The sequence below is a fragment of the Stegostoma tigrinum genome, chromosome 9, assembly GCF_030684315.1.
Source record: "Stegostoma tigrinum isolate sSteTig4 chromosome 9, sSteTig4.hap1, whole genome shotgun sequence".
NCBI classification, from domain to species: Eukaryota; Metazoa; Chordata; class Chondrichthyes; order Orectolobiformes; family Stegostomatidae; genus Stegostoma; species Stegostoma tigrinum.
Genome location: NC_081362.1, coordinates 65,245,218 through 65,269,849, shown reverse-complemented (window position 1 = coordinate 65,269,849; position 24,632 = coordinate 65,245,218). Strand labels below are relative to the sequence as shown.

General features: G+C 39.1%; 1 protein-coding gene across 4 annotated transcripts in view; it reads right to left on the bottom strand.

Moving 5' to 3' along the window:
• Positions 1–799: 799 nt before the first annotated feature.
• Positions 800–24,632, bottom strand: part of LOC125454938 (echinoderm microtubule-associated protein-like 4) — a 259,688-nt gene continuing 235,855 nt past the window's right edge. For all 4 annotated transcript variants that reach the window (XM_048536295.2, XM_048536294.2, XM_048536296.2 and 1 more), the window contains 4 exons: positions 22,813–22,900; positions 15,319–15,417; positions 8,169–8,299; positions 800–2,646 (listed from right to left, as the gene is read on the bottom strand). In XM_048536295.2, the coding sequence (XP_048392252.1) occupies positions 2,428–2,646; positions 8,169–8,299; positions 15,319–15,417; positions 22,813–22,900 (537 nt within the window). In that variant the 3' untranslated portion in view covers positions 800–2,427. The remainder of the gene's footprint in view (positions 2,647–8,168; positions 8,300–15,318; positions 15,418–22,812; positions 22,901–24,632) is intronic.

The following is a 24,632-nucleotide window of genomic DNA, read 5'->3' as shown; positions in this document are numbered from 1 at the left end:
ATGATTCAGAGAAAATTTCTGTTCTTCTCAGTCAACTTGGAGAATCTAAAACAATTGTTGAACGGTCAATGAACACCATCCTCTTCAGGAATGGTTAAGCCACTCAAAGATTGAGAAAGAACGTAATGCAAGCATCTTCAGCCAAAACCACTAACCTGGTGATTCTATTATATATTCTCCAGAACATAATTCAAGTTCAACCAATTCTTAGCCACATAACCTGTATCAACGTAATGGCTATAAAGTCAGAATCTGACGTGCTGCAGTGAATTCACTTCTGATTTTTCAATGTCTTGATCATCTACATTTCAGAACTGTGATAAATTACTTATTGATCTGAGTGGATATACCACAAGGTGCAACTCTGCATCGTCCGTAAAGTTCATGAAATTATGATTTGTCCGAATATCAACCTCTTCCATCACCAATGTCTGCAGCATTGATGATTGACAGTGTTCACCGCAGTAACCCACTGTCATTACATCAATAGGACTTTCTACCTCTGATATTTATTACAGCGGCATACCACTGCCTCAGAGTTCACCCAAAATCATATGTTAGCCTGACATGGACATGTACCAGCATTTCTTCATCAATGTCAACTCAACATTTTGAAATTTCCAACTGTTACTACATGGGCTGCAGTGGTTAGAGAGAAAACTAATCACTAGCTTATCAGGCCAACAAGTATAGCTCAACCAGTGTGTCAAATCTGACGAACAATCCAATGAAAAACAAATGAACAGTATGGTTCGACCATAGAACGTTAAAAAATCACCAACAGCTAATTTTCACTCTGATAATTTTTTATTCGTTTCTTCCCATCAATTTTTATGGCATTTGTCAGGAATGCATGGAAACACAGTTTGAACATGAACACATGAAAACCCTTGGTCAGTCATATTTCCCTTACAATCATTGTGATTTTTTAATACAGCAAAATATTTCCCACTTTAAATTCCATAAGTTATTGCAGACTGATACATCAATGCACTGGTTGTTATACTGTTAGTTGGTAGCTGTTTAGGCTCTTGTATGTCAATAGCATCTCTAGATAGCACCTATTGTATACTAAAGGAGCTCACTCTACATGTTTTTTGAGCTTGCCTAGGCACTTTCTCTAGATCAGCAATTGCTGGATGCCTGGTAATTAGATAATCCTGAGTACAGATTCAAAGGGAATGATAGTTCTGATCCACTTTGGAATGGCACAATCTGGTAAACACTTGATTTCACACTTAAGACTTAAGCACACTTAACAATATCTAGAATTTACTAACCATAACTTCTTATTAATCCTAAACCAATGGATCAACGTATCAAATAAAGATGTGACTTAATCAATGCAAATCAAAGTATAAATAAGTTCATTTGGACACATCCCCTTGCATATTGTCAGTGAGTGTTTTCCCCCTCTTGTATAGCAAATTAAAAGTGAATCTACAGTTTTAACAACTTCCCAGGTCTGAAAAAAAAGAAAACTCTCCCAAGAAAAAAAACCCAAAACCAATCTATACTTTGATATCCTGTTAGTGTTCTTTAAGTATCACGCTGTACCATGGCTGACCACTACCAGGTTTAATACATAGCAACTGTTAAGATGTGTAGTCCACCATGATACAGTATAAAATACAAATGTGGTATCAAACAGAACTAGGAAAGAACAACAGAATACAGACAGTATTTTATCAAATCCTAGAATTATTTCAAATGATTGATTTTATTTTGGATGGTGTAACTGCTCCTAATACCCATTCACTATAGGAAATTTTTTTAAATTAAAAAAAATACAACCAGAAGATGTGTGTACACTTGAGATCACTTTACGAGGTATAGTTTCAATTCATCTGACAAAAGTAAGCAAGCCTACTTCAAACCAGAGATCACAAAAATGTCTATTTGATCACCAGACACTAGTGATGTAAAGACATTGCATATTTAATATTAAAGAAGGCAGTGCCATGATCATGGCAGGTGTGGTTTACCAGATGACTAGGAGTCAAATCTCATTCACAATTCATGGCCACAAGCAGGCCTGATAAAATGACAGTTAATTTTGACTGAAGTTAACCGTTAACATTTGTTATGCAATTATTTAAGTTCAACTTGAAAAAAAATGCTTTATAATACAAAGCAGACTCATTTCAGCATATCCCAACCACAGAAGTATGTGTTTTCCAGTATTTACAGTCTGTAACTTCTGACTTTATTTGATTAATTGTGTCACTAAAATCTACTTTACCTGTTGCAATTTCTTCCCAGGAAGAACCTTAACCAGTCATTAGTCACTTGACACTTGCAAGTGATGCCGTTTCCATCCTTGCAATGGAAGATTAGAGCAGAATTAAACAAATCCAGCAGCCCCATTCACTAAACCCAGCCACTACTCCTTAGCAAATAAGCCAAGAATCTCCTTTTTTGGAGATTTTAAGACACTGATGAGTTTTCTGTTGGACTATCAGTTGGAGAAGATGGAGCATTCTGCTCAAGGTTGCTTCCATTTGAAGGAAGTGGTGTTTTCTCTGTCACTCTCCACTGTATGATGCTGGTGTCTTTTCCGCCTGTCGAAATCAAGTGACCATCATTGTAGGTGAAGCTGACGTTGGTCACATGACTGCTGTGTGCACTGTAAACATGACTTGGAGCCTGGAAACATATCAGAAGAGAAAGATTTCAGAAATAGAAGGACTAAAACCGGATTTACAAATGCACTGTTGGGTTGTAATTGAAATATAATGGAATAAACATTAGGAAAATCAATTTATTTTCCATAATTTTACTGCTATCATAGAGACTTGAGGTTTTCAAGAAAGTAATATAACTATTAATATCAGCCAGCATAATGGTAAATTAAGGGTGGATTCCTGTTAAGAGTAGTGGATCCTAGAGAGATGGTCAGAGACCTATGTTGCCTTTAATAGGTGAGACCTACTGAACTGTACACCAATCAGGCATTGGTGAGACTACCATTGGGCCTTACTCTATAAATCAAATTCCTGGGCAAAGTCCCACATAGAGAGCACTACTGGCTGATCAAAGTCCATCAGCTCTTGCACTCAGCAATGGTGAAGCTATGGCTGCTGGTAAAAGAGCAGTTCAAAAGTCCCACGATCATAGAGGACCAGGGCAAATTATATAAAGTGGGTGACAACGGTGATTCTTGGGTTGGAGTTGTGAGGATAGGGCTATTCCCTGCAGGGATGCCTCTTCCCGATAGTCAGTCATTCAAGCAAGCACCAATTGCCTTTGATCAAGAGACCCAGGTCCACCTCAGACCGACTTGCATGAAAATCTGCCATTGGGGCAATAGCTATTACAAATGTTACACGGCAACTGCATGGCCTGTAGCTGGTTAAATTCATGTGGCAGCAGACTGAGGGCTTAACGTAGTCTTTAAACGGATATTCAAAGTCTCAATGGGTAATGGTGCAGGAAGACAGAGAATGGCACTTCCAGTCCATTGTGGTCTGAAGCCAGCAGAACTTTGCTAAGTTATCATTTCACCCAGTTAAGTGCTATCTTCATTTGTAGCCTCAAACAGACCACCACCTTAGCAAGAAGATTTTGTCTTAAAGATTTATTTCTTACACTAAACAGTATTTCTTACACTAAGCAATTCCAGGGAATAGTGAGACATTGCAGAGGGTTGGAAATACATTTTGCAAATGGTTTCTTAAAATTGTCTTCATTCAAAAATTGACAATCATTTCTTTTTTTTTGGTTTGAAGTGGATAAAGCAGAACATCACAATTTCAGACATGTAGATTTTTTTAAAAATTGTATAAACAATGGGGGCTATTTTCGCATTCAGTCTATAAGCACACGCAGTTTTCTCAGATTAAATTCAGAGACTGAATCTGCCATTTTGATTTGTCAGTAGGTAGCTCTCTTTTTCAAACTGCAGTATTTTAATTTCTTCATTTCCTCTGAATAGTGTGTTCGATTCCTTGGGAATTCACTTATATTGAGTGACTCAAGTTCTGCTCTTCCCCAGAAGTGGAAACTCTGCTTTCTCACACATTATGGACGGTGTGGATGCTCCATTGTTGAGTATATTAGAAGCCAAGATACATTTTTATACTCGAAGTATGGGGAACAAACAGGAAACTGGAGTCAGGCAGAAGATCAATTATCATTGTACTGAATTGCAGAACAGGTTCGAGGGGCCATATTACCTACTCCTGTTCTTGTTCTTATAATTAAATAGCCAGCAATTTACAGACGAAAAGGTATCCAGTTACACCACGTAAAAACATACCATAGCGCACAGTATTGGAATCTTCAATTCCAGTCTGCCAGTAAATACCACTCGCTCTAAAAGCTGGCTCTTGCTGAGATTTGTTCTGAACACAGCACAACTAGTGAAGGACTTTGTATTCATTTGGAACAGGTGGGTTTTGCTGGTTGGGACAGCTTTTGTTGCCCATTTCCAACTGCCATTGAGTGGATGGTGGTGTAATGCCTTCTTGAACCACCACAGGCGCACCTACAGTACTGCGCTGAGGGAGCTGGTGGTGGTTGTGGTTCTACAGTTTTGACTGTGCAACACTGACAGAATAGCGACGTATTTCCATGTCAAGAGGGTGAGTGGCTTGGGAGAGAACTTGCATGTGGTGACACTCCTATGCATCTGTGGGCCTTGTTCTTCTGGATGGTAGTGTTCATGCATTTGGAAGGTATTGTCTAAGGAGCTTTGTTGAATTTCTGCAATGAATCTTGTACACACTTATCACCAAATGATGATAGTGGTGGGTGTGGATGTTTGAGGATATGGTGCCAGTCAAGTGGGCTGTTTCGCCCTAAATGGGTGTCAAGCTTGAGTGTTGTTACAGCTTCATTATACAGGCAACTGGTGATTATTTCATCATGTCCATGCCTTGTGCCTTGTAGATGGTGGACAAGTTTCGGGGAGTCAGGAAGTCAATTACTCATTACAAGATTCCTGGCCTCTGACTTGCTCTTGTAGTCAGTGCATTTATATATCTGATCCAGTTCAGTTTTTGGTCAATGGTAGCTCCCAGGACATTGATAATGGATGATTTGGTAGTAGTAATGCCATTGAATATCAAGGGTTATATTTAGTACACTGTTCAGGTATAAAATAGCTGTAAAATGTAGAGCTAAGGAACGCCTTAAGGTCAGATAGGCATCCAACATAAGGTGACAAACTGTCACAATGTAAATGAGTTTCTGAAGCATGAGTTCATTTGCATAATATAGAAACCTACTAGGATACATTCCATTTGCCTAAGTATAAAGACGTTAAGTACAGTCTAGTATAATTTGAGTTTAAAAATCCTCCCCACTCCTTCATTCAGCCAACATTCAACAATAACTTTCAAAAAGGAAATCTTTTTGAAAATACAAACTATAAAAGGAAAATCTCACAAGGCAGAGTCAGCTTTGATAATGGGCCAAATAATTTCCTACAATGCTATACAATTCCAAAATCTTTCTCAATAGCTCTATTGGGTCAACTCTGAGCTGCCTTGAGCCTCTTGGAGAGACCAAAGCTGTTGACTCCTCCCTTCAACAGCAAAAAAATAATTTCTGGTAGCATCTTTGTAAGTCTGTTTTTTGCATCTTGTTGAATCACATAGTATGAGCTTTAGAGAAGGCTTCAAGCTAAATAGCGATGGGTGTGGGATGGAAAAGGGTGCATACAAGGCAAGGTTTAGAAAGTTACTGAGGCAATAGAGATGGGTGGTAATAGGAAAAATTATAGGAAGAGTATGTCAGGAAGGCACAAAATGGAGCAAAAGTATGAAGAGATTATTTATGAATGTTTCATGCATTTAGAGAAGATGAATCAATTGTTAACATAAACAAAAATAAATAATTATAGTAAAGTAAGAATTACAGAGACATAGCTGCTGGATGTCCAAATTTGGGAACTGAGTTTTCAAGCAGTATGAGACTTTCTTGACATGTAGATGGGAAAGACTGTGGGTGGCTCTAGTAGTAAAGGATGAGATCAAAACAGTTGCAAAAAAAATGATCTTGGCTCAACGTCAAAATGTAAAATGGGTGAGAGTGGAATTGAGTTGTAATAAATGATCATTTTCAGATTAGCAAATTTTAAGCCACAGCAATCAGTGCTACAGCCTCAAATATTTACCAACCTATATTAAAGATTAGGATAAAGGAACTGGGTGTATTATAGCCAGGTTTTCTGAAGATACAAAGGTAAGTGGGAAAGCAAGTATCAACAACAGAGTAAAAATGTGGGAAAAATGTGAGGTTTTCCACTTTGGTCAGAAGAATAAAAAATTGCTTGATTTAAGTGGAGAATATACTGCATAATGCTGCAGCAGAGGGGTCAGGCAGTCCATGGACACAAATCACAAGATATAAATCATTACAGCATGCAATTTGGAAGGCAAATAAAACATTAGTTTTTATTTTAGAGATGGAGAATAAAACAGGATAAATATTGCTACAGAGATAGTAGGAACTGTCAAAGCTGGAGAATGAGATAAAGTGTAGAGCTGGATGAATACAGTAGGCCAAGCAGCATCAGAACAGCAGGAAAGCTGACGTTTCAGGTCTAGACCCTTCTTCAGAATGGAGGGTCTCGATTCGAAACGTCAGCTTTCCTGCTCCTCTGATGCTGCTTGGCCTGCTGCGTTCATCCAGCTCTACGCCTTGTCGTCTAAATATTGCTACAACTGTTCAGGGAATTGGTGGGACTGCACAGAGTTTTTTTTTAAAAAAACTAACAGTGCACTGGAGATGGGTGAGAAAAAGCTCATGATGATCGTTCCTGGGATGAAAGTTACCTTATGAGGAAAGCTTCAAACTGCACTCATCAGGGTTAAGAAGAATAAGAGGTGAATGAAATATGAAATGGTTCCCAGTAGGATGGATACTAAGAGGATATTTCTCCTTTCAGGGGAATCTAGAGGTAGGAATACTGTTTTAAAACAGGCTCTCTTAGTTAAGATGGTGCCAAGGAAGGATTTCTTCTCTCAGAGATTTGTTAATCTTTTAAATTGCAGGTGGGGTCTTTGAATATATTCAAGGCTGAATTGGCAAATTTTTTCTGAAAGCTACAAGAGAATCAAAAGTTGCAGAAGACAGGCTGCATAGTAGTTAAACCCACAATTAGATCAGCTGTGATCTGCAAAATGGAAAGTAGAGTCATCATAGCCACAGTGAGCAATAGGGCTAGTCTCTTATTAGACAGAGACGACTGATAGTGGTTTAACCTGAAGGTCACCACACCTCAGGAATGGGGAGAGGTTAAGGAGGAGGGGCCAACATGGTTGCTTTACTCAGTACAGGAACTGAACTCATGCTGTTGGTCTCAACACTGCATCATAAATTATTAATAATAACAACAGTTGGGTGAATGGCTAATACCTTCCAGGGCCTCTGCATGGTCCCCAGAAATATACATTACACTCCAAGGTTGATTTAATTAAGGTTCAACTTAGGTTTAGTGCAACTTTTCACTTTTTCAAATCCACCCCTCTAGAAATAAACTAACGTTGGTGTGCTTCTGTTCTGGTATATTTGAACTCCAATTATTGAAAGTTGAAGTTAACTAGTTTTCTCTGTCCAAGATCTCTTCGTTTCTCTGGCCCATTTGACTCCTCACCTTCCAAGTAAAATGCAATTTCCACACTTTTCTGAGCAAAAGGAAATATCTCACACTTCTGTATGTTAAAATTAATTTGCTAATTATTTGTGATTTTTGCAAATGTAATAATTTGTTACAATTTGTTCCAATCCACTTCTGGGCTAACTAACCCTTCCAACTTGATATATCAGCTAACGCAGAAGTTGTGATTTTATTCAGAAGTCTAAATTGTTAATATAATTTGCAAACAATGTAGTCTCAACACTGACCCTACTTCCACCTATTGTGGTCAGAAGTTCAATACTCCAAAATTACTTTTCAAGTTGAACTTTGATGTTGAATAAGAGAATTTGCAGGTTTGAAATGGCACATACTTGTATTCCTGCCTTTCAGATCCCATGCAAAGGATAATGGATTATAATCTTTTATAAAAACATATAAACAATACAATGCTCTTAGTTAAAATACCAGTACAGTGATGTTCAGATTTACTCATCAGAATTTGGTTACTGGATCCAAGGTCTGAGCTTACTAGAGCACCATAACCTTTAGCTTAGTAAGAATACAGAATAAAATTATAATTCACCTTAGGTTTAGAAATAGGGTACTGAAAGATGTGAACTTTGCAGAAATCGTCAGCAACAGCCACCACTTTTTTGCTATGTGATCTGCAAAGTGCATTAATATCTGTTCCATCCGAGCCTTCAGGCCATACTCCTGCAAGGAATGAAAAACATGCATCATATCCATTCCTTTCAGTCTCCAAGTAACAAGAGATGTTCTTCTAAAAATTGAAGAAAAGGTCTCTGACTAATTTATCTTACGAATAGAAAGCAAACACAGTAGCCAATGAATTCTTGAGTAACAAAACAGGATTAGTTTTCCAAGGTTTTCTTGCAGAAATTATCACTCTCTCTATTAACAAAAATGTTACAAGCCTGGCATCTCAAGATTAAGCAGAGAATTCTATGTTAAATAATATCACAATGTTATAGATACTAAAGAAATTGCTGCATTTAAACATAATGGTGAGTGGATGGAGCTTGGTGGGAGGGTACGTTCTGGAAGCTTCAACAGTGTTTTGTATTTCTGCAACCAATGTATTATTAAAATGCAACGTCTTTTTCGTTGTTTTCTTCAGAGGATAGCTGTACTACATGTTACTATGATTATATGCTCAGGAATAGAAAAAAGAACAATAAACGGATAATGTCTAATTTTTTTTAAACAACATAGTTATAGCTTTCCAATGCTAATGTTTACTTCATATCAACAGTTTTAAGAGTTGTTCTTTTGAAACTGAGTTTCTGGAATTGTTGAAGTCACAAGTTTTGAAAAAATACAATAGGATCATTTTTATAAGCAATGTTAAATGTTGTTGACAATTACAACAGCTACAGGTCATAGCCAATTCTTTATATTTACAGAGTAATGTAAAATAGCTTAGTTCAAACATTCAGGGTATGGCTTAAATAAATCAATACATGTTGCTAACTACTTCGTTTATGGCTAACTAAGGAATGACTGATCTAAACCTCATGTGTTTTGCAATTTTTTAAAAAACATATTAATTAAAAGGTGATGAATCCTGGAAAGTGATAACAAGGTAATAAATTGAACAACATCAGTAATCAACAGGAGTCTAATGAAACAAATCGCGTATGGTTGGTAGTTACAATTTTCTGCCATAAACCACTGTTAAAGCAAGATCCCTAAAAGTATCATTTAAAAATAAAACTAGACACTGGCTTGAAAAGAAAAGCTGAATTCAGCTTGTTCCTGTGCTGTTTTAAAAATCTTTTTGAAACTGAAATGTGGACAATATGCTACAGCTCAAAAGCACAGCTGAATTTTATGAAATATCAGACAGGTGAAAATTTTAGCAAGTTTTGTGGAGGATTTCTCTGAACGCTCCAGTAAGGTTTTTAAATTTGATTTGACACTGCTCATCCCATTATGTAGGCACCAAGCCCCTCAATGGCACCACATGTGCTATCTTGCACTTGCCAGAACCTTCTGGGATTCATGCCACTGGTGCCACATTTAAAATTCAGCTTTGCACCAGGTCACTTGCTGCTCTGAATAACATTTCATAGCAGACATAGTAGAAGGGCAACAAAAAGGGGAAAAAAAAACTTCTGAAGGCGCAAAGGTGACACAGATGCCACTGACTGATCAGCTACTACCTTGTTTCTTTTTATCATGCAACACAGTTTCACTGGGTCAGTCATTGGCCATCCCTAGTTGTCCTAGAGAAGTGATGGGAGCTACTTTTCAGAACTGGTACAGTCGATTTGAGATAGTCGTTCATACCATGCTGTTAGAGAGGGAGTTCAAAGATTCCCACCCAGTGACACTGAAGGAATGGTCCCTTATAACCCCTGACCTTCAATGAGCAACCCCACTAGATTGATTGCGGCCCAATCCCTGACCATCTTAGAATAGCTTGGACTTACAAGAAACCAGGCTCCTGACTGATTCCTGCGCAGCTACCTGACTGACTTACTACTAATCCTCAGGGTGGTTGTGTGGGACCTGTGGAACTGACCATGGTCTACTCCCGGTATTGCAGTGATAAGAAACCCCTGACCATGACAACCCCCAAGTGGTCGACTGACCATGTCCAAGGTGCTGAACAGAGATAGGATATTGCCCTTAAATGACTGAAAGAGACAGACAGACACTGGCATACTTATTCAATGACCACAGGAAGCTAGTGTGCATACACAGTACGCAATAAGGCTGACAGCAGGTCAGTCTTTAGTGCAAGGGGATTGGAGTAAATGATAAGGAACTCTTGCTACAATTGTATAGTGCTTTCATGGGATCATCTCGGAGAACTGTATGAAGCTTTGGTCTCCACATTCCAAAGGACACACTTGCCTCTGGAAATGGCAGTTTGCTACCGCTCTCTTGCTTCTTGGGAATGAGAGTTTGTGCTGTGTTAAAACATTCAGTAGTTTGGGCCCATACTCTTTGGCGTTTAGAAGAATGAAAGCTGATCTCACCAAAACACACAAAATTCTGAAGGTATGTGACTGATAGACATGGAGATGTTACTTCCCTTAGTTGGGAAATCTAGGGTACGGCAAAACAGTCTCACAGGACAATAGGTTGCTCATTTAGGACCAAGTTGAAAAGAAATTCCTTCACCTAAGACAGTTGTAAAACTCCTGAATTGTTTCGCCTGAGAGCTTGTCACCATTCCATCAAATCAAGAAATATGCAGAGCTGACAGGAAAGCAGATATCAGGCAGCAGCTTAGCCCTAATTGTACAGAAGGCACAATATGCACACAATCTATTTCTGCACCAATCTGTTATGTTCTTGTCTTTTTACTGCACTCCACATTCCTGGCGATTTAATATTTTTCCCACAAATATTTACAAATACTAGTGTAATGCTCCTTGTTATTTGCAATTGCCACAATGCTAATCCAAATTATTGATTGAATACGTTGAAGTGAAAATATTACAAACATTTTAAAATAAAACTCAGTAACAGTTAATGAATTACCAAGATAACATTAGATCTCCATTTCATTAAAATAAATTTTGAGTACGTATCGCTACAAAAAAATCCATTTAGATCATATATTGCTGATTAAGAAACATGTCTCCAACCATTTCAATAATTGGCAAGTTATTTATTAACAAATAAAAATGGGAGAGTTAAGCATGGAGGTTGTCAGAGAAATTCTGATTCTAAAAGGCAATACATTTATTTGACAATGAAAGCTAAACAAGTAACTTGCAACTAAAAAAGGGTAATACTCAAACTGATTCCATTCTCAGCAAATAAGAAAACAAATGTCAAATGTTTTAACACAAAAAAGCAAGCACTGCAATATTTTCATGATTCAAACTAACTGAAAGTTGGTTTGAGTTATGCTTATGTATGATCTGTAAGTCATGAGACATTGAGGAGTTTAATAAAAATGGTATCTCACACATAATTATACAATACTTGGAATCTTAATGTTAATTGGTATGTCAGTTGGGATCCAAAATGTTTCACCAGAATAGGCAGATTTAATTTCTGACATTTTAATTATTCAGTAAATTGCACTAACCTATTATTCATTGGCAGGTCTGCAGTTTCCAATAATATCACTCATTTGCTTTGTTCTCAGATGTTGCATTATGTAATTACTTGAAGAAAACAAGTTATACGAGGAAGGAGTTTATTCATAAGTCTGACAAACCGTCAGATGTACAAAGTCCAACACCAGGACCTTTTAAACAAAGCAACTGAGAATGATCAAACTGAGAACAACGTGATTAATCATAACTTCATAAGTTTCCACATAGAAGTGTTTCTGGATTTTCACCTACCCACTGAATAACATTTGTTAACACATTTTTATTTGATAAGACCTTCTTGGGCACCAAATAATAATTTACATCCTTGATATGAATAACTTAGATGAACATTTACCAATGCCAAAGGGAGGCAATGTTATTTTGAGCCAGAAGGTGGCAACAGTTGAGCAGCATTTGATATCTTTAGTAATAATTTTGATCAAAACTTTAAATTGCTGAGTTATTAATTAGTTAAAATATAAAAAAAATTAATGTATAAAAATAAAAGACGACAAGTGAAATAAGCCTGATAAATTTTTGTAAATCTTTCAACATGAAAATATTAGAAAACAGTATATTGGATTGTTTCAGAGATAGCAGGAACTGTAAATGCTGGAGAATTTGAGACAAGGTGTGGAGCTAGATGAACACAGCAGGCCAAGCAGAGGAGCAGGCATAAGACCATAAGACACAGGAGTGGAAGTGAGGCCATTCGGCCCATCAAGTCCACTCCGCCATTTAAATCATGGCTGATGGGCATTTCAACTCCACTTCCCTGCACTCTCCCCATTGCCCTTGATTCCTTGTGAGATCAAGAATTTGTCGATCTCTGCCTTGAACGCATCCAACGTTCTAACCTCCACTGCACTCTGCGGCAATGAATTCCACAAGCCCACCACTCTCTGGCTGAAGAAATGTCATCTCATTTCAGTTTTAAATTTACCCCCTCTAATTTTAAGGCTGTGCCCATGGTCCTAGTCTCCCCACCTAACAGAAACAACTTCCTAGCGTCCACCCCTTCTAAACCATACATTATCTTGTAAGTTTCTATCAGATCTCCTCTCAACCTTCCAAACTCTAATGAGTACAATCCCAGGATCCTTAGCCGTTCATCATACGCTAAACCTACCATTCCAGGGATCATCCGTGTGAATCTCCGCTGGACACGCTCCAGGGCCAGGATGTCCTTCCTGAGGTGTGGGGCCCAAAATTGGACACAGTATTCTAAATGGGGCCTAACTAGAGCCTTATAAAGCCTCAGAAGCATATCACTGCTTTTATATTCCAGCCCTCTTGAGATAAATGGCAACATTACATTCGCTTTCTTAATTACAGACTCTCCCTGCAAGTTAACCTTTAGAGAATCCTGGACCAACACTCCCAGATCCCTTTGCACTTCTGATTTGCGAATTTTTCCACCTCCCCCTGTCTCCCTATTTATTTCAGATCCCCTTTCCCCTCCCCCATTTCTGAAGAGGGGTCTAGGCCTGAAATGTCAGCCTTCCTGCTCAGCCTACTGTATTCATCCAGCTCTACCACCTTGTTATCTCAGTATATTGGACTGTCTATATTTTTATTCTTTTGTTAATACAATGGACTGAATGTTATTGTTTTTTCAGGTGCAAGTTTCATTGAGTGTTTTGTAGGGGATTTTGACAGAAGGCCTAGTGAGATTTCTTGCCACATCATACCAGATATACTTCATTAGATGTGTAATGCACCTTTGTGTTGTCTCTGACATCCAATTCCATCCCCATCTCACCACACACATTTCCTCGAACAACTCACCAGTCACGGATATCTGCAGAATGACAGGCATCTATTGCACCCACGCCATCTTTGAAAGGCCACTGTCCACCTTGATGACTGTTGGTAATTGACCCTCACTGACATGATGGCACAGCAGTCACAAAGCCACTCTGCTCATGGCACAAAGCTGCCATGGCTGAGGATCCCTCACACATACAGCCCTGTTCTTTCTCCTTAACTGCTGTTTATCAGGCCGCCGATGTTCGTTCTAAGCTGTGGCTGTATGCATACGCACGACTACTGTGCTCTGCACACTGAGTAGTATTGCCATGGCAATTGTGGCATTGACTTCTAGTACTGAGAGTCCCATACAGCTAGCAAGAAAATGAGACACAATGCTACAGGCTGCATAGTTTATCTGTCTGTGGTTACATCCCACCTAAAGCCCCTCCAAATCATAGCTACTTTGCCCCTAACAGTCATGTTGATTTGCATCTTACCTTTGTTCACAAGGTCAACATCATACACTCAAGCATTAGCTTTTATTTACTGCCAGCAAAAGTGAACAAACAAAACAAATAGAAGGAACAGGGTGACTTAACAATGCAAGTGAAGTGCTGGTACCATGGACATTAACTATTTTATAATGCGTGGTGATCTGCTGTACCCAACTCTCATCTACAGGAACCAGCTGTCAGTCAGGTCTAGCTTGTAGTCCACCATGCAGCTGAGCTATGTCATGCACAAGTACAGTTTCCTCCCCAAGCGTCCTCATCCTCCTCGGAAGACCGTTCTCATTCTTCCACTTTTCAGCATCTGCCACATCGTCTCACTGCTTACCCTAATTGTGCACAGCATAGCATGTCAGGATAACAAGGCACATCCTATCCAGACTAAACTGGAGCGACCCTCCCAAGACAGGTCTAAGCAGATAAAATGAATGTTCAGCAGCCCTATCATATGCTCCACCACATTTCTAGTCAAAGCATAGGCAGTGCTGTAGCTGCACTTAATATCAGTTAGTGGGCTGTGTAGTGGTACTGTGTGAGTGAGCACTAAGATAGCAAGCAAGTAGTCATGAGATGCAATGTGGTGCAGCCAGTGAGTTGGTACTTGTCTTGGCATTGCAAGTGTCCCTGTCACAACTTTTCAATGCCAGTTGCTGGTGCACCCTGTATGCAAATCTGTTCTTCCTAAATGGCCTGCAAATGGTTCAGGGGTTGGCAAATGTTGGATGAGGCATTATTGCAGTGGCTATCATGGATCATTCTCAGAAGTGCTGTTTGGAGCAGAGCAACATGAAGGCTGGCTGCAACCTTTGGCAAGCTGAAGTCAGCAGGTACTCACTCTGACTTCCACATTAAGAATTCCTGGCATTTCACTTCATAAGATATGGAGCTGAATATTAACAAGGTGAGTTGCAACATTGATAAGGCATTTACCAAACCTGAATCTGCCTTATTTGGCAATTTGCCACTGCTTAGCAAAAATTTTGTCTCGAAGTTCAGCAAATGCAGAAAAGATGCAGCGACTTGACACCAACGTCGAGATAGGCCTTGCCAGGCCTCTCACCTAAACTTTCACAAATCTCTCCACAGCCCATGTGACTCAGGACCAATTGGATTCTACCCATTATTTATGTATTTTTCACAGCATGACCAATGACCCTGCTGGAATTGCTCAGAATTACATTTTAAACCATGACCCCCAACAGCCCTCTCAAATACTTTTCATAACAACATAGTTCAGATGAAATTTTTGATGTATCCCTTCAACATGAAATGCCAGTATTTTGAATAAATTTAAAACGTACAATAATAGTATAATAATTGGTAGTGTATGAGTTGTACATGGACAAGAAAATAAATATTGATGCAGATATTACATAATGATGCAAAAACCTACCAAAAACATGAAAGCCCAGAACACATGTGTACGTATACCATTCCATATCTCTACATTCCGAGCGGTTTCGGATCAGCTTGCAGCCATTTTGAATATCCCCTGAAAACACAATGCCTTTAGATTAGTCAAAACACATTTTCCTTACAAGATTATTAAACTTTCAACAGTTCTGTTTTACATTTGGAGTTTTATTTTTGATTCATACTTAACATAAAAATGGTTACCACTGTGTTGAAGTAAGAAAATGAGAACTTCTCTGCATCCATTTTGGAATACTACCTAACTAAAACACTGGATAAGAACAAGTTTTCATAACAACATAACCACAATTTTTCATCAACACAAAGTGAATAAATTGTATTTTTATCTTTAATCTTTTTTGCATCTATTTGCTTTTTCCACCCCATCAGTTATGCCAGTGGAATGATTATCCAAAATTTACTTCATTTTAACATTCAAAGATTCCCCCTCCATTTCCACTCTTCTGCTTAATGACTGACAAATGATGTCCAACTTTCTTCAGAAGGGGTATTATTGCGAAAACATTAATAAGAAATAGAGTTAAACACTTAGATCAGATATAGGCATCACAAGACGACCCATTTATTTTTTAGTAAACGTCATATTAAATTACTTTTTTCACCAAATCCTAATAGAATAAATTCAAAATATACATGGAATATCATATAGATGGAGCTAAACATAACAACCAGTACAGAATCACAGCCAAGAGGTACAGCTTTTGACCTAAATTATAACTGATCACCTGTTATCAACATGTGACCACGTCCTGTCTTTTACTCAGTCACTGAAAATCATGCGAATTCAGATGTGATTTTAAGATCAAATTTCTAAGTTTACTTAAATTATCTTTTAATGAAAGTTGGTTTGACGGTATCTGCAACTTAACAACACATTAAGGAAGAATCAGCCCAAGATAAAAACAAAATCTCAATAACAAAATTTATCAAAATTCTATAAATTCACAATATTAAGACCACAATTTTAAAATTTTCTTTATTTTGGATTGATGGCCAAACTGGGAAAAGAACTGTTTTAAACCAAAGACTGTGTGAAGGAGTTGCTGCACTTTTAATAACAAATTACTGGAGTTAATTGTGAGGGTTATGTTTCCCCAGTTCAAGTAGTTAGGAGTTGTTTTGGGGGCGGGGGGATAGACAATACTTAAGATGCCATGCAGAAGATGTGGCAGAGTACTAAATTAGTACTTTGGGCCAATATTCATCTAGGAGAAGAATATGGCGGACAGTGAGATTTGTGTGGAGCATGCTAATATGCTAGGGCACTTTGAGATCAAGAAATAAGTGGTGTTGGATCTCTTAAAGAATATCAAAGTGGATCGGTCTCCAGGTTATTGGCAGAGGCAAGAGGGGAGACTGCTGGGGCCTCGATCAAGATCTTTGTATCCTCACTGGCCTCTGGAGAGGTCCAGGTGGATTGGCGAGCTAACGCTGTTCCTCTGTTCAAGGAAGGAAAGAGGGATAATCCAGAAACCGAGAGACAGGTGAGTCTCACATCAGTAGTTCAGATAGGATTTTCTCTTACGGATAGGATTTATGCGCATTTAGAAAAGCTTGGCCTAATTAGGGACAGTCAGCATGGTTTTTGTGCCGGACAGGTCATGTCTTACTGGCTAGGTTAAATTTTTCAAGGAGGAGACAAAGGTAATCAACGACAGTAGAGCAGTGGATATTGTCTACATAGAATTCAGTAAGGCTTCTGACAAGGTCCTACATGGTGGGCTCATCCAGAAGATTAAGATGCATGGGATCCACGGTGACTCAGCTGCACAGATTCAGAATGTGAGGCTGGATGAACACAGCAGGCCAAGCAGCATCTCAGGAGCACAAAAGCTGACGTTTCGGGCCTAGACCCTTCATCAGAGAGGGGGATGGGGAGAGGTAACTGGAATAAATAGGGAGAGAGGGAGAGGCGGACCGAAGATGGAGAGTAAAGAAGATAGTTGGAGAGAGTGTAGGTGGGGAGGTAGGGAGGGGCCTCATCCAGCCTTACATTTTATTATCTTGGAATTCTCCAGCATCTGCAGTTCCCATTATCTCTGCACAGATTCAGAATTGGCTTGCTGATAGAAAGCAGAAGGTAGTGATGCAAGGGTGTTTTTCTGGTTGGAGGTTCGTGACAAGTGGTGTTCTGCAGGGTCCATGCTGGAAGCTTTGCTGTTTGTGATATACATAAATGACCTGGGTCAAATATGACAAAGTTGATAGATGACGGAAGGGCTGTGGATATCATATATATGGACTTCAGTATGGCATTTTGATAAGGGTTCCCATGGTACGCTGGAGAAGAAAGTGAAGTTGCATGGAGTCCAGGGTGTGCTAGCTAGATGGAGAGAGAGTTGTGGTGGAAGGGAGTTTCTCAAAAATGAAGAACTGGGACCAGTGGTGTTCCACAGGGATCTGTGTTGGGACCAATGTTGTTTGTGATATACATAAATGATATGGAGGAAAGTACAGATGGTCTGATTAGCAAGTTTGCAGTTGATAATATAGATAGATTGGAGAGTTGGGCGGAGAAATGGCCAATGGAGTTCAATCCAGACATTTGCGAGGTGATGCATTTTGGAAGATCCAATTCAAGAGCGAACTATACGGTAAGTGGAAAATCCCTAGGGAAAACTGATGCACAGAGAAATCTGAATGTTCAGTTCCCTTGTACCCTGAAGGTGGCAACGCAGGTCGATAGCGGTCAAGAGGCATACGGCATGCTTTCATTCATCGGACAGGGCATCGAGTACAAGAGTTGGCACGTCATGTCACAGTTGTATAGGACTTTGGTTCGGCCACATTTGGAGTACTGCATACAGTTCTGGTTGCCACATTACCAAAAGGATGTGGATGCTTTCGAGAGGGTGCAGAGGAGGTTCACCAGGATGTTGCCTGTTATGGAAGGTGTTAGCTATGAAGAGACGTTGAGTAGATCAGGATTATTTACATTAGAAAGATGGAGGTTGAGGGGGGACCTGATTGAGGTCTACAAAATCATGAGAGGTATAGACAGGGTGGATAGCAAGAAGCTTTTTCCCCCCTCAGAGTGGGGGACTCAAATACTAGGGGTCATGATTTCAAGGTGAGAGGGGAGAAGTTTAAGGGAGGCTTGCGAGATAAGTTCTTTACGCAGAGGGTGGTGGGCGCTTGGAATGCATTGCCAGCGGAGGTGTTAGAGGCAGGCACGATATCGTCATTTAAGATGTATCTAGACCGATATGTGAATGGGCAGGGAGCACAGGGATACAGATCTTTGGAAAATAGGCGACAGGTTTAGATAAAGGATCTGGATCAGCGCAGGCTTGGAGGGCTGAAGGGCCTGTTCCTGTGCTGTAATTTTCTTTGATTTTTGTAGATAGGTGGGTTAGTAAATTTGCAGACATATGAAGATTGGTGGAGTGTGGATGGTGTAGAAGATTGTCAAAGGATAAGTGGGCTATAGACCAGCTGCAGATATGTAGAGTGAAATGGCAGACGGTGTTTAATCCTAGTATGGGTGAGGTGCTGCACTTTGGGAGATCAAATGTTAAGGTCAAGTATACAGTTAATGGCAGGACTCTGAACAGCACTGGCGTACAGTGGGATCTTGGGGTTCAAGCCCATAGCTCCCCAAAAGTGGCCACACAAGTAGATTGGATAATAAAAATGATTTTTGACATGCTTGCCTCTATTAGTTGGGGAACCAAATACAAGAGTCAGGGTGTCATGTTGCAGCTTTATAGGACTGGTGAGGTTACACTTCTATTGCGTTCAATCCTGGTTACCATATTACAGGAAGAATGTGGAGGCTTTGGAGAAGGTGCAGAAGAGGTTTACTACAATGCTGCATGGATTAGAGGGTATGAGCTATAAAGAGAGGCTAGAAAAACGTAGGTTGTTTTCTCTGGAGCGGCAGGAGCTGAGCAAAGACTAGAGAAAAGTTTATAAAATTCTGAGAAGCATAGATAGGGTTGACAGTCAGAATCCCTTCCACAAGAGTTGAAATGTCTAATACTAGAGACATACTTTTTAGGCGAGAGGGGAGAAATGTTCAAAAGGAGATGTGAGGGACAAGTTTTTTCTTTAAAAACAAAACATGGTCGGAGTCTGGAACATGCTGCCAGGGTGGTGGAGACAAGATTCATTCGGGGCATTTAAGGGACTTTTAGATAAGCACATGAAATGCAATCAGTGGAGGGATTTAAACTAAGGACAAACAGAAGGAATTAGTTTAATTTGACGTCATGTTTGGCACAACACTGTGGACCAAAGGACCCACTGCTGTCTGTACCATTCTATATTCTGTGTGCGTGTGTTCGGAGTAAGCTTTGCCCAGTTACAGACTACTATTGCACAATTGAATTGGGATTAGATGCAGATGCTAGATGTCAGCAGCCCAATGACAACTCTGACTGTCCACCTGCCTGGGAGCCAGTTTGTGCACACAATACAGGAAGAAAAATCTCTCACAAGGAATAGATCTCTCTTTCTCACTATCTGTCATGAAGTAACCAAAACTTGCATGAGTAGCTATACTTTACCACTAGTCACTGCAAGCTGTTGCCTCTAACAAGTGACTGATAGATCTCACAATTAGTGCACCAATCATCCGTGTCTTCTACAAAGCAGTGAAAGGATCCCAAAATAAAGATAATTGGAAAACAAAGGTTTTGGGGGGCACTGTGAGAATCTCGCTGAATCATGGAGACTGGCACTATTGAACTGTTCCTCCTCAGGACATCTTCCTCCAATAACATTTAGATATACTTGTTTTTCTGTACCTGCCTATGCAGAGAGTTAAGAGGGAGCTAAGTAGTCAACTGATAATTAGTAGAGTGATATTGGTAATTCATATTTTTGTTTGCCTGAGATTAGAGTTGATTTATTTGCAATAAATAGTAGCTTCATGTTCAGTCTGTTTTGTTAATCTGACAAGTAAATTGGGACTTTGAGTACTTTGATTAAATCTCTAACTTCTGTGACAGCCCTGGGAGTAGTGGGTTGTGATATTATCAAACTTCATATTACAAGCAGAGTATTCAAGTTTGAGTCAACGAATCATAGTCGATACAACACTGAAAGAAGCCAATTGAGCTCAAGTCCATGCTGGTCCTCTGTAGAGATCTAATCAGCTTCATTCCCCTCCTCTTTCCTTGAACAGCAGAAAATCAATTTCCCTCATATGTCCCTTAACAATCCTTCTGAAATCATTCTTTGCCATCATTTCCATCAACATTACAGACAGTAAGTTCTAGGTCATCATTCCTCATTGGAATAAAAAAGATCTTCCACAAATCGCACCAGCATCTATTGCTCAAAATGACAAACCTATGACACCCAGTCTGCATACCATTGGCTAACAGGAAAAACGTGGTCTTCAAGTCACTATGCTATAAGGGTGAGCTTGCCAATTGGACACAAAATTGGTATTATAGTAGGAGAGAGAATAGTGGTGGAAGGCTGTTTTTCAGACTACAGGCCTGTGATCAGTGGTGTTCCACATGGATTGGAAGTGAGTCCAATTATGTTTGCCATTTATATAAAATGATTTGGATGAGAATGTAGGAGACATGGTGGACAGTGAAAGTCATCCAAGGTTATAAGGAGATCTTGATCAACTGGGTCCGTGGGCTGGTGTGTGGCAGATGGAGTTTAATTTGGATAAATGCAACGTATTGTATTTTGGCAAAACAAGCAGGGGCCGGACTTAAAAGCAGGACCTTGGGTAATGTTGCAGAACAGAGAGACCTAGGGATTCAGGTACATAAATTTTTGAAATTTGCGTCACACGTAGACAGGGTAGTTAAGGCGGTATTTAGTGTACTTGCCTTCATGGCTCAGACCTTTTGAGTAAAGGTGTTGGGATGTCATGTTGAGATTATATAGGAAGCTGGTGAGGCCTCTTCTGGAACAGTGTATGCAGTTCTGATCGTCCTGTTATAGGAAGGATATTATAAACTGCAGAAGGTTGAGAAAGATTTACCAGATGTTGCCAGAAATAGAGGGCGAGTTATAGGGACAGGGTGGATAGGGTGGGATCTTTTACACTGGAGTGTCGGAGGTTTGGGGGGGGGGGGGGGGGGAAGTGACCTTATAGCAGTTTATAAAATCATGAGGTGTAGGTAAGGTTCAAGACTAGGGGGCACATTTTTAACACGAGAAATATTTAAATATGACATGAGGGGCAACTTTTTTTAAAAAAAAACGTGTAATTAGTGTATGGAATGAATAGCCAGAGGAAGTGGTGAATGCGGGTACAGTTACAACATTTAAAAGACATTCGGATAAGTATATGAATAGGAAAGGCTCGAAGGGATATGTGCCAAATGTAGGCAAATGGGATTAGATGCGTTTGGGAACAAGGTTGGAGTGGATTAGTTGCGCCGAGGGGTGTGTTTCTGTGCTGTATGGCTCTGACCCTGTAAGCTTTTTAAATTATGAAAAAAGGGTCTGGGTAGAAAGAAACAGATTGTTTTCAGTAGTTGAGAGGTCTAAACCTAATTGCCATTTAACTAAGATTAAAGATACAAAATTTAGAGCAGAGAAAAAAAAACTTAATTGCAAAGAATTGAGCGGATGAAGAATTCACTTCCAGGGTTAGTGGTGGAATCAGACACAATGTCTAGATTCAAGATTACTTTAGATAGGTGGATGAAGAAGGGATTATGGTAAATGTGATCCAGATCATTGGCTGATTGGTCAAAGGGTTTTCTTCTTTAAACTTAGGCATTTAAAAATCAATCCCTTAACTTTACTTCCAGTTTCTGATTGATGTTTGCGACTGTTCCATAATGAACTTTAGGGTATTTTTGTTGCATAAAATGGAGCTACATGAATGTAAGCAGTAGTTATTGTTAGAGTTTCAAAGCTGAGAGGCAAACATTCAGGCAAAAGTTGTGCAATCTGCAATCTGTTACTGCATACCATTTCAGATCAATTTTCAACTGAAGGATTCGTGATTACAAAATGCTGGTCTGCTTGTGTTTAAAATAGCTTTGAAATTGAGACAAGTGACATTTGTGATATCTTAGTAACACATTCAAATGTATTTGAAACCATTCTAAAAACTCTGGAGCTTGGGGTGGATAGAAACATAAACAAAACTCAAGCCACTGAAATATGTTAGCTACCACTACATTGGCAGAGTTTAGCATAGACTATACATATACAGTCTGTGAAATTCAGGATTCCCCACAGAATGAGAAATTGTAGCAGCCATACTATAATTTGGCAGTAATAGCTCGGTGGTAATTTACAATGAATTGTTTCTGTGCTTAGGTTACTAAATAAGACCAAGTGCACAAATAACAATTTGTAAATTCTGAGGTTGAAAGATGGTCACCAAGATGTCAAATTTTCATTTACATCGATCACAGGCTGAAAGAAAATATATTATTCCAAAGAACAAAGAAATACACAAATGGATATCGTAAGATACCTTAAAAACATTCTTTTCACTTTTGGGAGGAAATAACAGTATACTTACAATATAGGATTTCATAGTCTCCTGAGTTAGACATTATGAAATTTGTATCTGGTGACCAGTCAAGGTGTGTAATATAACTGGAATGTCCCTAAAGAGGGGAAGGAAAATAATAAAATCAATTGACAGATCATATGCCAATGGCATTTTTTTCAAATTGAGAAAACAAATTAGAAATGCAATAGCTACCCGCTTCAATTTCAGAATGCTTAGCCCACAATACATTTGGACTTCAGCCTTCCCTGCTCATTTCAGTGTTGGAAATTAAATGTGGCAGCAAAGAATGGTTAGGAGTCCTGATAAAATTGCTCATGTTGCATGGAGAATTTGGTTGACAGCAATATTGGAAACACCCAGCCCAAGCGGGCATCTGACTTAAAGGAGATTTAATCTGGAAACTATTGTCATTTTCTGACTGCTTTAATTTTTTTTTGGCACCAAGGTTGTCATTAGATTTTGCCCATATTGTTCAAATTTTCTTTTACTCCAGCACCAATTCTGGTATGCATAAGTTTCACACACCTGTGATGCTTGGAACAAGAGGAAGAGAGGTCAGACAGAGTACGTTGTAAAAGAAGTGATTATTTCCCCATAGTAGATGTGCCGCAGACAAGCTTAGTTTTGGCAGACAATATTTGCAGTGATTCTTCTTCACATAAGAAGTTAAGACAGTGCTATTAAAATATGACTGCTAGGCTAAATGTGGTGTTATACAATCATGCACTTTGTAGCAAGGCCTGAAAGACACATCAGGGTGATCAGTAAGCAGCGTAACCTGATGTTGGAACACTGACAATTGTAATGGTATCATCAGAATAGCACAATGGATCACTGCAACAATCACGTGTGTCATTTTGATATCAAGTTTAACTGGGTTCTGTGATAATTTTCATGTTACTTTCCAGCAGTCTAGTTGCCTTCCCTTTCCCTTCGTTTTTGATAGTTATTTTTGTTCTTTTGTTCTTTATTTCACCCGAGGTATTGAATGTGCTTTATCAGCCTTTCAAAAACCTTTAATAATTATTGCTTCCTTGTTTCAACACTCCCTGCTACCAATTTTCCTTTAAACTTTTCAGTAAGAGGCAATTAATGGCTTCCATTCTCAAAGTGCTTTTATGCACTTCAAGTCACCATAACAGACAAGCTAAACCTGGTAAACTGGGTGCAACTTTTCATTTGCATTTATCTAAAATTGTCATCAGCCAAGAGCATTTAAACTGTGTCCTCCTCTGAATCTTATTTTTCCTCCCTAAAAAACAATTCCACAAATGTAATGGCATGAGAAGAGGGTTAGCTGCTTATTTAAAAACATGTCAGTACACGCCTGCCATTCCACAAACACTAGTTTCATAATGAGATTTTATCAGAATGAGCGAAGGAAAATTTTTGCCTCAGACAAGGGACAGAAATCGCGCCTTATTTTAAAAATGTGTCTGCAACACCTTCTAGATGATAGAACATTAAATCAAAACTGACATGTTTAATAAGTTCTTTTGGTGGGACGGGGGGTGGGGTTGGAGAAAAAAGGCTTCAGTTGCAGAAGAATTTTTATAGGCTGACTGTTCTTTTTCAAGACTGCTGTAAAATGCTAACAATTCATTTGAGAAAATCTGCCACGTGCTTTACGACAAATCTATTACACAAGATGACTGAACCACAATCTTTCCAAACAACAGCTTTTTAGCACAGTACAACTTACTTAGCTAGTAAAGGGACAGGCTATCAATGCTAAATTTCACCAGTATTACATTTATGGGGTTATGTGATTTTTCCTTCGCTGTAAAAGGGAAACAGAGGAATAGTAAATGTACTTAAAAAGAAAT